The sequence below is a fragment of the Sabethes cyaneus genome, chromosome 1 (assembly GCF_943734655.1).
Source record: "Sabethes cyaneus chromosome 1, idSabCyanKW18_F2, whole genome shotgun sequence".
NCBI lineage: Eukaryota > Metazoa > Arthropoda > Insecta > Diptera > Culicidae > Sabethes > Sabethes cyaneus.
In genome coordinates this window covers 160050499-160065099 of record NC_071353.1, presented here as the reverse complement: position 1 = coordinate 160065099, position 14601 = coordinate 160050499, and the positions used below count along the sequence as shown (strand labels likewise).

At 40.2% G+C, this 14601-nt stretch overlaps 2 protein-coding genes across 3 annotated transcripts in view; one reads left to right on the top strand and one right to left on the bottom strand.

Annotated features, from left to right (window-relative positions):
• The window catches only part of LOC128743265 (rho GTPase-activating protein 190), an 88034-nt gene extending 83416 nt beyond the window's left edge, over positions 1-4618 (top strand). For both annotated transcript variants that reach the window (XM_053839924.1, XM_053839848.1), the window contains one exon: positions 12-4618. In XM_053839924.1, the coding sequence (XP_053695899.1) occupies positions 12-210 (199 nt within the window). In that variant the 3' untranslated portion in view covers positions 211-4618. The remainder of the gene's footprint in view (positions 1-11) is intronic.
• Positions 4619-12647: 8029 nt separating this feature from the next.
• On the bottom strand, positions 12648-14258 carry LOC128734800 (tRNA (guanine-N(7)-)-methyltransferase). The gene is made up of 2 exons (XM_053829155.1): positions 14019-14258; positions 12648-13309 (listed from the first exon to the last, which is right to left on the bottom strand). Exons 1-2 carry the CDS (start codon positions 14144-14146, stop codon positions 12697-12699), a joined length of 741 nt encoding a protein of 246 aa, XP_053685130.1. The 5' UTR covers positions 14147-14258; the 3' UTR covers positions 12648-12696.
• Between the last annotated feature and the right edge of the window lie 343 nt (positions 14259-14601).

Here is a 14601-nt window from a genome sequence, read left to right as displayed (position 1 = left end):
CTAAATGACAGGGTGTCCGAAAACTCCAAACTAAACAGCATGGACAGCAAAAACCTGGCCATTTGCTGGTGGCCAACGCTGCTGCCGATCGAGTTCACCGACATGATGCGGTTCGAAACGATGCGACCCTATCTGGAGGACATCGTCCAGACGATGATCGACCAGTATCCGTTTCTGTTCCGCGGCGAGGAAGCATTCGTGATGGTCTGATGCTGCACTGACGATCCGGCGGGAAGTGGCTGGACCAACAGTAACCAGCAACAATAGCAGCAGCAAACGGACGACAAATGAATTGTTGATTAATTTTTAGTTTGACCCATCATCCACGAAAGATTGTCCGCGCGTTTCGGCGGCGGGCGAATGGAACTCGAATGCATAAATTAGCGATACCATTTTTAGCTAGGCGTTTAGGGACGAAAGAAAAAACAAGAAAAGAAAAATTGTTGTACATTTTTGTGTTTGTTTAGCGACTGTGACTTTGCGAAAATGGGCTTCTTCCGTGAGTTATTGCGCTTTTTCCCTGGTAGAAACAAAAGCTTTTTGTTGTCTTTCCATCCCCAGGCTAGTAACGGAAAAGTAGCGCAAAGAAAAAACGCAATTCGATCCAACTGAAGCCAATCCTTTTCGGTCGTCGATGTGAATGTGTATATTTAGTGCTTTTTAGATACTCAAAATGGCTCGGACTATTTTCGTTTTTTGGAAAATTTCGCTATTTTACCATGCTTAGAAGAAGAAGCCAAGCCCGAAAAACAGGAGCCAAGAGTTTTCGGAACTTGCTACTTACTGTCCCGCAAATCAAAGCGGGGAGAGAAACCCGGGCAGGAAGAGAAAATGAAAACAACCAACATTCTATTATAGATTCAGAGATATTTTTAACTGGTTTTTCAGTGTATTTGAGCAAAAGCATGCAAACAAAATATTTGTATATTTACCTGTGTACATTTTAAGGCAAAACAAGTAAACCATCAATGCTCTAAATAGTGGAACAAATTATTAAAACAAAATAGTAACACGTCTGTAAGCGGTAAGCCTGTTAAGCCATTAAATACAATTATTGATATGAAAGCGATAAGCTGTAACAAATATGTGGTGATAAAGTGAAATACTTTTTTGGTAGGTTTTAGTTACTGTACTTTGTGTACTTTTAAGGAAAGAGAATCGAAACGAACTCATACTCTAATTATACCTGTAAACATTATATACAAACACACAACACATAAAACTAGGAATTATGTGACTGTCTCTAAACGGAAAATTTAGTGTGTTTTGAATGCTCCAATGTTGTAGCAGCAGAAGCACATAAACGTAGCAAGAAGAACAGAAGACAAGACAACGGAACGGACAAAACGAAACTGCGCTTAATCAGTGTTGCCAGCAGCTTTAATGTATTTAATTACCTTCTGATCATCTGTTGCCATCGGAACTCTGGGTGTCAAAAGCTTACCGCTGCATTTCCTTTAAAGTAATCGCGAATCGAGACGAGAAATTCTTTCAACAGTGTTACGATTACAATCGACTCTAGTCAATCCGGATGTCTAATGTATGTTGGAGGCGACGAGACAACCAGAAGATTTGCCAGATTTTATATCCCCCCTATGCTTTCTTCTCCCAAGTTTTGCCAAATTTTAACCCCCCTTCCCATGAATCGGCCACCAATCTCAACCAACCAACCAACTGGAGAGACTAACCAAACGTGCCATCCCGAAAAGTATTCGTCCTTTTCTTTTTAGTTGTTTTATAGTTTTATAATGAGTAAAAATCGCAACGCAATCCTGCTGCCACGAAACCACGCACTGTTAAACCACAATCCCACACACTAAAACAACTGAAGGAAAGCAAAAAAAAAAAAATTAAAAACAAGAAATGATTTCATCAAGCTAATACGAGCACGTCCCAAAACGCATTGTGACTAGGTTTAACTACGAAACTACGAAACGCTAACGAATCTATAGTTTTAGTTGTCCACACAATTACTTATTATACTCAAAAAACACAAACAAGCAAACAAAACAAAACAAAACGAACAAGAATAGAGACGCTAAAAGTGATCAAGTGAGAGAGACAAGGTGAGTAAGTAAAAGATGCGCTTTTTATGCATATTTTTTTCTATTTTAATTTGTTGGGTTTTATTTTATTTTAAAGAAACATTTTATTAAGCTATAGCCTATATTAGTATGTGTACGACGTCGAACAACCCCCTCTCCCAGTTAAGCCTACTGTACTGCTCTAGTAGAGTAGACCAGCAGAGGGTGGGAGTGTAAATGTAATAATGTGGTGAGGAAGATAATCACCGCGTTCCTTAGATAGAGACCGTATTTTTAAACTAGAAAGAAGAACAGAACCCAAAAGTGTAGTAGAAGAAGACAGCAAGTCGCCAGAAGAAAAAAAAAACAGGCAAATTAAAGACGAATAATTTCACACCAACTGATGGAACAAAACCCAAACACATAACATAAAACAAGAGTGAGTTCGAAAGTTTGGCAAAACACCACCCGTTACGGCGCCCGTTACGAAACGGATCAATTACTCAAAAAAAAGAGAGAGGAAAATCTAAACCAAATAAAAACGGTATCATAATGTTTCGTCAAAACTTAAGCAAAATAATGATGAGTTGTAAACTAGAGAAACTAGCCATGTGAAGTAACAGGAGTAAAAAAAACCAATACAAGTGTTAAATGTGTAAATGTGTATAAACAACAAGCAAGCAAGTCGTCAGTTGAACGTTTTTTTGATCTAAACATGTAAACGCAAACAACACGTCGCATTCGACGAATGCATAGATTCAAACATACAATACACACAAGCACACATTTATCACACTAATACAAACGAAATGAAATTGGGGTTTGGTGGCAATGGAACGAACGACCGTTGCAGCGTTGGTTTTTGTTTGCTTTAATACTTTTGTTATCGACCGCATAGTATGCTATATCAAGCCAGCATTGAAATTAATGGAAAATACTGTAATTTTAAATTAGCCACGGTAACAGGGACGGTGTGGAAGACTTGACTCGGTCAGCAGAAAATGGGATATCGGAAATAAAAACAATAGTTAAAATAACGGTATTCTGAATTACCAGACTGGTTCGACCTAATCCAAAATAGGCAATCGTCTCGATTCCACGTTCCGTTTGGAGTCATTCTATAGCACGCCCCATGCTCATCAGAGACCCTTCCGCTCTATCATCGGATACGTCTCGTTTATCGTATATCGTCTCGTACAGAAGACGAACATCGGTCTCTGCTTTTACAGAAACTTTTAGGGACGTTGGAATTGTGTAACCTCTAGAACTGCTAGTTCGGAGAACACTAGAGAACGCAGTGGCATCAGTCATCTGTGAGACCTAGCAGGGCTTCATGAAGCACTCGTCAAACACGACTCTTAGCAGCAAGTGTACCTCACATCACATTGTTGGTATCGTCCAGTTGAAGCGCATAGGCTTTCCGGATTGGTTCACAGAATGGCTAACGCAGGGATGATTTTGTTGTACCTTCATACAGTTTTCACAATATCAACAAAATCTTCCGAATATGAGCCTCAACTATGCGGTTACTTCAAGTCAAAATCTAGTACAGGCTGCCAATTAACATTGGTATTCCCAAGAAACATTTTTTTATATAGTCGGTGTTAAATCAGACCGGACCGAGTCGCAAAATTTTAAAAAATGCATTAATGACAGCATACAATCAAGAATCTTCTAAGCTACATTTTACTCTAATCAGACTACATAAATGTTGCAAACAGCCAGAGCTATGAGATGATTTCGTACAACTGATAGCTATGAACCATACAAAGTTACAGAGCAGCCAACTTTGAACGCGTTTTTCTCAAAATCAGAATTTTGCCACTTGGTTCGGTCTGTGACTTAACACCGACCATATAATAGCTAATCAAGCACTTATTCCGCGGGTACTAGCTATACCATAGTTGAATAACCTACTCATCAACAAATTTTTTTTTGTCGAGTTAACAGTGGCAAATTGTCTAATCCATAAGTTAATCACCTGCTCATAACTTTTTTTCAAAATTGCCTAAAATTGAACGCTCCCCTCTCATGAAAATAAGTACATGGAAAAACCTTCTTTGTCCAATCCCGTGTTCTTGAGGGGTTCTGTAGCCGAAAGGTAATCAAGTCTGTCTTAACAAGCGAGTGGTCGTAGCCTGGAATCTAAGCAGAATCAGGCAAATCGATATTATGCGACTTGAGTATGGATTTGTTCTCCGATGCATCTACATCTTTCCTTTACACGGAGTACTGCATTTACCATGAACGATGCCTCATGCCAGGGCAAGTTATAAGAGCCCTAATAGGAGGCATCTTGGGAGAAAGCGTGCCTAATTCTGCGCATTACGGTGTTTCTTGTTCATGCAAACCAAAGCATCATCCATGGGAAACCCTCTTCCACCTTTTCTACGTGGCTAACATAGGGCTCTATACGTTGAGCGACTCGACTCGACTCCGTTACTGTCGAATGTTGAATGCGAGGAAATCGGACAGCATAGCTGCTCGATAAATAACTAAAACAAAGCAAGTGTCATCCAAGCAGTAGTTGAAACATCTTCTATGTTGCTATTAAATCTTTTTCAAATTGCAAAAAACTTCACCGGTTACAGTATTGAAACACACAACAAATAAGCAACTTTATGTTATTATTACGTTGTATTCAGGTTATCCAATACTTATACTAGCTTCCACCAATACATATTAGTGTATATCTAGTAACATGAAACTTCATCGCAACATCGTGTTATTATAACGTCATTGCTAAACAGTAATATCACATGATGTTGCATCATGTTGATTACGGCATATTTTTAAAAATAAATGTAACTAAACAAATACAATCAATGTTACATCATATTCAGTCATATTTTTATGAAAAAATATTTTCCAACAAAGGAACATTTTTATTTTAACAATAAATTACACGAACATTCATCAGGATCCAATGGCATTTACTAAAATATTATTTGATTACAGTATCTAGTTCTATTTTACATCGCATTTTTCCATCGTAAACGAATTCTTAATTTGGCAGGTTTAATTCTTTAAATTTGAAAATTAATAAATTAATAACTTTCACGAGACGCATGAAATAATACAAAGCAAAATTATATTTTGCACGATAAATTTTGAAGGGCATGAAGATTAGCTCATAATAGGCCCAAAACCCTAAAGTTTTGTTTCGCATTACGAATGTAAATGTATTGACTGAAGTTTTTGGAACGTCTTAGTAGAATACGAAACCTGGAAATTAAATAAAAGAAAAATTATCCAGCTTAATTCTACTATGTATATTTTATTTTTGACAGATACGTCGTAGGCGAAATACGTATCTGTCAAGATTAAATATACATAGTAGAATTAAATAGGATAAGTTTTCTTATATTTAATTTCCATGTAAATGTATTGTTAATGTAAATAATTTTCGTCTTGGAGACTGGAGAGGAAATTTGTTTCCAGCCTAACATAATTCGCGATTACGAAGTGGCTCATAATTGTTTGGTTTTTGTGCGAGAAAAAAAGAGAAGAAAGTTTTTTTGTTTTCGTTTTTACGCAAGTTTTAACAACGCGACATAGGATTCCGTAGGAGTGCGAACAGGCTTAAAATCTCTTTCAGTATCGTAGTCACGAATGGATAGGTAACGCACATTGATGTTCCATGAAACATCTGTGTAACAATTGGTTGCATATAGGCTCCACCTCTTGCACTTTTTCAGTCACATAACAGTTCGATAAAGGTTACTGATACGAATTTTTACCATATTTGAATGTTTCAATTATAGTTGCGTAACCCTTCATGCAACAAATGGTGCTGCTTGGGTCACTTGCAGACAGACAACTCGAGTCGAGTACTCGAGTTGCTCAGACTAGTCTGGCAAAGTGTACTCGATATGACGTACAGAATAGGGCCCATAGAAAATTAGTTGAATAAAAGTAATCGTCTATCAAACCACTGCAGTACTGGGCTGTCATCCAAAACTTTATGGTTCTGTTAACGGGAAATTAGCAATCATTGACTTTCCATCGGAGAGCCCAATTTCGGAAGCAGTTTTTGGGCCCAAAAGCGGGGTTTGTATTCTCACAGTCACTTCACCTCACCTTACTTCTCTCACGCGCCTTATTCTCGCAGTCACCTCACCTCACCTAACAGCTCCCCGTTTGATTTATACAGTGCATTGCATACAGTTTAATGTAGCAAGGCACTGCAAAAGCAAAACAAAACTCGCCGCGTCGAAGAAGGTAACATCCGACTGAGAGAGAGCAAATCGATTCGTCTTCAGCACTTTGCCAGTAAAACGCCAAGAATTGAGATATTTTGCAGAGCACGGCAGAAGCCTGCTGGTGGGTTTGTTGAAGAGAACTGTCCGGCCCACCGTAGCCTACCGACTTGCACCAGATGTACGATGGGAATCTCTCCAAGCGGTGCAAATAGCTCGTGATTCATACGTCTTCGCCATTCTCCACTTTCAGTTTTGACGTAGGGCTACGTCTTACGGCAAGTTTTGAGATAGGGTGTCATTCCAAAAAATCGAAAAATACGAGCGTCGCGAAAAATGAAAGGTTTTGAGCGCTAATAGCTCAGCGGTTTTCCGATCGATTTTCAATATTCTTACACTAATCGATCGGAAAATCTTCTAAGAATTGACCCAAAAGAAGAAAAGTATGGATTCTTGATGCTGAACTATTGAAAAATTGAAAATAATGAACCTATGTTTTACCAGAATTCTCGCTTCGTGATTGGTTGGAAGATTCTTTACGATGACTAAACCTATACCAATTTGGCATCTGTGCTTGAGAAGTAAGCCAAAACAAGTGACAAAGTTTCCTCATTTCAACAAGATTTCTTAACACCGCGGTTCAACCTAGACCATTTTGATGTCCTTGCGTGGGAAGTACGCCAGAGGGAGTATCAAAGCCCCCTCGTGCCAACAAATTTCTTACGAACGCGATTAAACCTAGTCCAATTTGATGTCTGTGTTAGGGAAGTGTGCCAGAAAAAATGACACGCTCGTTGTCCAAACAGATCGCAAATTTTTTACTGCGAGACGATTAAACCTAGGCGAATTTGATATCTGTGTTGGAAAAATGTGCTACAGCTGTAGTGTTCGGTTATAACATGACTCTGTATGAATACGCATGCTTGCCGTTTCATTAGAAGCGTAGTGAAAAGATGTGCTGTTGATAAAATCGGATTCAATTGGTAAAATTCCTTCAACGTGGGGAACCATGGGTAATAAAAACAATCTTTAATTTCTATAAGGTAGCAGGAAAGCAATAGTTTGTATTCTTGATTTTGTTAAATTGTTTCCAAATGCACATAGAAATAACTCTGAAATCTTTTGAGAATTGAACGTATGCAATGTTACTACTTTGATAAATGTTACATACAACGCATGTAGCATGTATATATGTTGCATATAGCATGTATACATGAAGAATCGAATGATTACAAGCATGAATACATGCCACTTACGAGACATGAGACTTACGTAGTCCTGCGTCACCTATATATGCGGTCGTGTCTTGTACACAACCCCTCTGATTTTTTACTCCACCAAATATCGTTCACAGTACCTTCCGCTCGAACGCGGCAAGGACGCCTGTGTCCTTTGTGAGCAGTCCTACGACTTCAAGTCCATATGGAACTGTTGGCCTAATAAGAGTTTTCTATATTGTCAGCTTCTTACGGCGGCATATGCTTCTTGATCGTAGTGTTTTTGCGGAGGGCAAAGCAGACTCGACTTCCCACTTTAATGCGCCGCGGGCTCTCCTTACTAGTATTGTTGTCCTCGCTCACCAGCGATCCCAAATACACGAACTCATCAACCATTTCTAGTTCGTCGCCATCAACGATTACCGTCCGTGAGATACACGTCTTCGATACATTTATTTTTTACCCAATCCTCATAGACTCCGCTTTCCGCCTGGTGTAGATTGCCTCTGCCGTCGCAAGGTTCTTGGGAATGATATCATAGTCTTCTTGCTACCTTGTCACAACCCTTGCCGCGTTTCGAAGGGACTTGAGTGTGTCCCGAAATGCACACAAAACCCTCTGTAGCTATGATCAGTCGCGTCAGTTTATCTCGGAAACCGCGCTCGTTCATTATGTGCCAGAGCTGGTCTCGATCGACTATATCGTATGCTGCGTTGAATTCAATAAAGATGGGATGGGAGCACTACGTGCCCACCAACATTTCTGTCGGATGGCAAAAATACCCTTCTAGCACAGTTGTTACAAACCAGTTGTGGTAACCGAATTATGACTAATTTTAGTCGTAAATAAGTTTCTGCAACCATGAGTGCGTAAAATGTGCTGCTTGGGTAAGGTCCGTCGTTGCAGGAGCCCCCATGAATCCCTTGGTAAATCCCCTTGGCTTGGTAAATTACAAAGTAAACTTCTAATAAATAATGCAGTTATAATAATACAATTTCCTATTTTTTGGTTCAATGTCGTGATGGGTAAAATAGTTAGTACTGAGAGTTATCAGTAACGTACTGAAAACTATTGATAGTTATCAGTAACGATTTTTAATGCTAGTTCCCATCCCTTTTAACGGCAATGTTGTTGTTTCGTTCCGTCATATGCATGGCATGGAGAAAAAATTCAGATTCCGCTGCAAAGCACAATAGTTAGACGCAAACATCGGGAAATACATTTGAAATGTGCTGAATTTGGAAAGCAAACGGAACATTTGTATATAAGAATTTAAAGAATAATTTCTTAATGGCTACTATATGCTACACGGCGATTAATCAACGCTAACGAAACCTTCTTAACTTCCTTGACTTGAGGCCGGCAACTTACCATCACCTGTGTCTCCTAATTTTAGAATCGAACCGTCCAGTTAGCTTCGAGGTACGATGCTGGTCTAACAAGCCAGTCATCGTACGTCCGAATCTCGGCTGAGCGGTGCTGCTAGCGTCAGTAGGATCGTTGCACTAGCTCCGCAATTCTCCTGTACTCGAACAACCGGCTGTTAAGTCTGTCCATAAAAAGGGCAATGTCTAAAGCAATATTTATTGCAAACCGAGCGAGAAGCAAACAATGCCCACTCACACGCGAGCGAGTATGAGAAGCATAGCATCCAACGCTTACGCCACTGACGCAAACGACAAACAACTACCGGGGCTGTGTACATACATTCTGCAACCTACACATTCGCGAACGCACAGCCTCGTAGCGTCTCTCTGCACAGCTCACTCCCGAGGTTAGCAACCTTTGAGCAGCCAATAGCCCGTAAGGCATACTAGGTTGTATGGATACAGATTTGCTTTTTCTTTTCTTCATCTTACGCCCTCCCTGCCTGACGTACGTGGTTGAGAGTGAGTGCCCTCGCGGGTTGCAATGACGAACGAGAGCGACGACCGTAGCTGACAGCTAAATGCACATTCGCAAAGGCTCTTCGCAGTAAATGAAAAAATAAGAGCGAGAGTCCGAAAGAGAGAATTTGTGGAATTAGACCACACGAGTGTGGGCTTCGCAACATTACTGGTCTAGAGGCGGTTATCCCGGAGGGTTTCAATTATAGAATCGTGGGACCTTTATTTACTGGAGTATTGCCGCTTAGGTACTCATCGAAGTACTACATCCATCTCTCGATACTCACTTAGGAGAAGGTTGCCCTAGAGCACTGAATTGAGAGACTGGTCATGTTACTCAATAACTCGTATCATTAAACCAACGAAACTCACTGATTACTTGAAACGTTTGTCGCTGGTTTAATGATGACAAGTACTCGCGAGCTACTGAGTTACCATGGCCAGTCTCTGAATTCAGTACTCTAGGTTGCCCTCCAAGTCTCAGTGTGTCCATAACAATCGCACGTTTTGGTAATATAAGCACCTGAGGCTAGTGTAACTTGCATTCTGCAAGCAGCCACAGCTCCGTGGTTCACCTCATGAAGCTGAAGTATACGGTGGACAGCCGTCGTCTGTCCACGCCTTCTCGCATCCCAAAAATAAAAGTGCGACAGGACAGGAACGACTGAAAAAAGCGCTACTACTTGCCTACTGGTCCATGCCCGGTAAAACAAAGGAATATGAAATTAGAGATCGCCATTGCCGACGATCGCCGGGCGTGCTTCTCAGTTTTCAGACTGGCCTCAAATTGGCCCATTTAGATGGGCCTCAAAAAGAACAGGTTTACCTGTAAACTGCTAAATAAGTAAAGCATCATCAAGGCCGACGAAAATGGGTCAGCTTTGAGCAGTTTTCATGTTCTTGGTTGGGCCTATGAGTTTACGTGATTAATACGACGAACTACGTGGGTGCAGTTTACGATTTTGTTAGAACGCCATACTTGAGACTCGGAAGCGAAGTTCGAAGTTAAGCTGCTCTGTATGGTCGGTCTGTAGCAGGTCAGCTCTATTCTCGAGCGGCAAATTCGCATTGGTCCTAACACTACTAAGGAGAAATGCCGTACAAATCGCGGATGCTTTCGTTGGCGGCGTTGTTTTCTCTCTCCTAAGGCCAACAGCCACCGTTGCTGTGTGCAGACATTCTGCTATCTACACACTCGCGAACGCACAGTCTCATATCGTCTTTTTGCATAGCCCACTCGTGAGTCAAACAACTCATGAGCAACCAGTTGCTCGTGAGGGCTAGCGGCTCACTGGAATACATATTTTGCATTACCTTTTCTTTCTTTTTCATCTTCGCCCTCTATTCTACACACGGGCGGGAATGCAAGCCCTCGCGAGTAATCGGTATCAGCAGCTCGGGCCGCAATTACGACGCAGCTATTCTATTTATCGTTTGATTTCTTTATTGAAAATAAGCTTTTAACAAAAAATCCAAAGCTGCGAAGAGAAACCGCCCCTCTCAACCAACACACACACATACATACAAAATTTACATGATTGTTGTACAAAACTACACTTATCGTAAAAAAGAAAACAACAAAATGAATAGTGAGACGAACAGTAGCAAACAAGTTAGCGCAAGATATATGTATGTATTTCTGCTGGGTGTGATCATATGCTGCCATGTGTTTTTTTTCTAAATTTTTTTCGTAGCTTTTTACCACAACACGAAATGAGAAAATAAGAATTAGGATAATGAAGTCAAACTTCCACTTTACACACACAAAAGAAAAAACAAAACTTGTAAAGTTGCTTGTAAATTGCCGTGTGCAATTATAGTAGTGTTGTGTCCGTCTCGTTCGAGAAAGTTTTCAATCGGCGGGGCTAAAAAGTTACACGATAATCGCAACTCAAAGGAGGAAAAGTGTAGAACGAATCGAATAGGAGAATAGCAGTATAGTCGGAAAGACCCAAAATAAGTGTCGATTCCCCAAACCCGTATCATATAACTGATAGGTGTATTAATCGCCCTGCTTAGAAGCGAGGACAGACGATTGACCGAATGTTAGTTTAGTCCGAAACGAGGAGGTCCAATGTGGGGACTTCCTCTCGAGATAGGCTGCTAAACAATGTAAAAGAAGGAAAACACACTAATGGCTAGTAGTACTATCGATAACAAAGGAAAAGATAAACCAAAACCAAGTTGTAAATTCGTGTCTTGAAGCAACCAAACTGTCGTCGGTTTAAAGTTAGAAAGTATTTAACAAATGCATTTGAAAACAGAAAATGGAACGCCAAAAAGCCAGTCGCGCAATTTGTTGTTTTTCCTCTACTTCCGCATTCAAAATTTCCGTGAGCAATCGGCTAGTTGTTCTCTAATTAAGAAAACGTTTCAATAAGCAAATGTAAAAAAGCGCTGATTAGTTAACTCCATTTGTCCTCCTTCCTGTTTATAAAACCACCAACTTATTAAGAAGCGAACCCATCTCTCCATTCATCGTTCATTCCCATCGTGCACAAAAATGGTATAAAAATGCAGTAAAATTAACAAAAAAAAAACACTCAATGTTGTTACAATCTGTATCTTAGAAATTAACGAACAAAAAACAAAAGTAAAGACAAAAGAACTGGATGTAACACAATTAGCCAGATGTCCTGTTCCGATTTTCCATACGGGCAAAAATGAAACACGAATAAAACTTATTTTACAACAAGCGAAACTCAATTATTAGGCCACTTAAAAAATAGTTAGAAAAGTAAACGTGACATACTCCACACAAACACACACACACATGCAAGCACACACACACGCGAACAACCGCGAATGATATTGTTTTTGACCTGCCGTAAAACCACACAACTTGCACACCACACCCACTTACATACCCACAGGCATATAATACACCATTACATGCTAACTTACCAATAAATATTTATCAACAACAAGGTGTGAGGGCACGTACGTTGACGGTCGTGAAACTTTTAAATGTGAGTGTAGTGAACAAAAAAACCCGACGGAGGTAGGAAAATTAATATGCATTTGCAAACATGAAGCAACCAACCCGCAGAAATAAACAAGAACGATTAAACAAGAAAAAAAAGGATTCTTCTTCACTCGCTAGCTTTTTGTATAAGAAATTTTTAACAAAATGAAGAAAAAAAATGATAAAAAAAAACAAAACAGCAAAACAAAACTAGTATTGAATGTGTCAAAGCAAAACAAAAAAAAAACATCAACAGAAGCAAAAACTGGTGGAAAATTGTTTAAATATATGAGTAAAAATTAATATCAAGCCTTTTGCCGTTGCATGGCGATATATGCAGAACGAATGAAATTATTGAAGATTTTTCAGTGGTAAGAAGTTAACTTTTATTTTGTTATATAGTCTTTAAATCCTGCGGAAAACCGCAGCAAACTTATCACCGTTATTTCGCGTAACCTTCTTGCCTTCCTCGCTACTGTCCAGTAGTTTCTCTACCAGAATATCATCCCGCAGCTGCTCTTCGCTCAGCCGCTCGAAGGCCGGATGCTCCTCAATATGCTTACACATCCATTCGTGTAAATCCCGCACGTCCGTCACCGTATAGATGCAACCTCCTTCGCGCAACACGTAGCTGTACTCGCTCAACAGGGCCGGATTGATGATGCGCCACTTATGTTTGGCCCTCTTAAAATGCGGATCCGGATACAGGAAGAACATCTTCTCCAGCTGTCCCTTACGAAAATAATTAACCAAGTACTTCATCGCGTTCGTCCGAATGCAGGCAATGTTCTGATAGCGCCCTTCGTGTAGCTTGCGCAGCGCCACAATCCGATCCATCACGTAGTCGGAAACCTTGACGCGGATTTCCATGCCGAGGGCATACTTCTCCGGATACAACTCACCCAGTGTAACCAGAAAGCCACCGTAGCCGCAACCGATGTCGGCGAATTCCACCTGCTGTCCCTCGCCGATCGTGGGATAGTGCTGCGACCAATCGTAATCGTCCGGTCGGACGGGGCTGTAAAAATGGATGGAAATGTTTTTTTTTGAAACCGCGAGCGAGCAGTAAGCCATGAAAATCAAAATTCAAATTGAAACAATTCAAGTCGCGACAAAGATTAACAAAGTAGGCAGTGTTTAAAAGTAGACATTTGAAAAAATGTGCTTCGTGTTTCGGAAGAAAACTTATCGGGAGATGTTTCTAAAAAAAGTGGAAAATTGCAGTTCAGTGCGAAGGTTTGTGAAGTGGCGTGGCTTCGATCAGAGTTTAGGCACCGATTTAGATCAACAGTGAATCGGAATGCAGGTAAGTCCATGAAAAAATCAAAGTTCAGAGACTGTCGCTGAGCGTCCCAAAAATCTAAATTTCGCGTTAACCAACATTACCAACTAATTTTTTTTAAATGAAATAAAACATATTGAATTTGATTTCTTTAACTGACTTAAAACTTTTACTAATTAGACTAGTTAGGTACTTTTCGTAGCCAACTTTTTGGTTGGCTTTCTCGAAGGATGGACATTTGTAATATTTCTGAAATCTCCGACAGTCTTTTTGGATGTTCAGCTTTAGATTTACGTAGAATGCGTTCCGATAGACATTCCTGGCAAATAGAAAACTTAGTCACCTACCAAATGTAGTCAGTCGATTATAAACAATTAAACCTGTTAAATATACTTAGCACTTAGCATAAACCTTCGCGGGACACGGGACAGGGACAGGTACTTACTATTCAAAGCTGTGATCAGCGATAGGATTGGAGTGCGCTCGCTGTCGGTAGAAGCGCTTCTGAGGTAACCGGACCGGTGCTTCTCCTTCGGCAGTGGCTTGGCCGCTGGTTTTATCTTTTTCTTCCATGGTGCCTAAGTCACATTCACTTGGCAAAAGCTATTCGAAACGATGAGCACTAAATTTACGAGATAAAAATGTTAAAATTTCTCGAAAATTTATTAGAGCAACACCATGTGTTTTCTTTCTGTATGTTTTGTATTTGTTTATCGTTTTCAAGTTGTGTCAAAAGTCGTGAATTGTCAGAGCTGCCAGATTTGTTTTTAATTTTCTTGCTAATAAGAGACTGTCATACATTACGTAACGCAGAATTTCGCTATTGGGCATTTCTCAAAATGATCGTACAGCTTTGAGCCGAAGGGGTCCAGTTTCTAATTTTTACTAAGCCCGCTTTAAGGTTTCTTCCTTGGTTTCTTCCAAGGGACTGGTAACCCTATCCCTACTGTATGTGTTTGATAGTAGCCAACATCTACTGCCGGCGTGGGTATTATTTGCAAAAATCTGGCTACACACTAAAAAAAAGC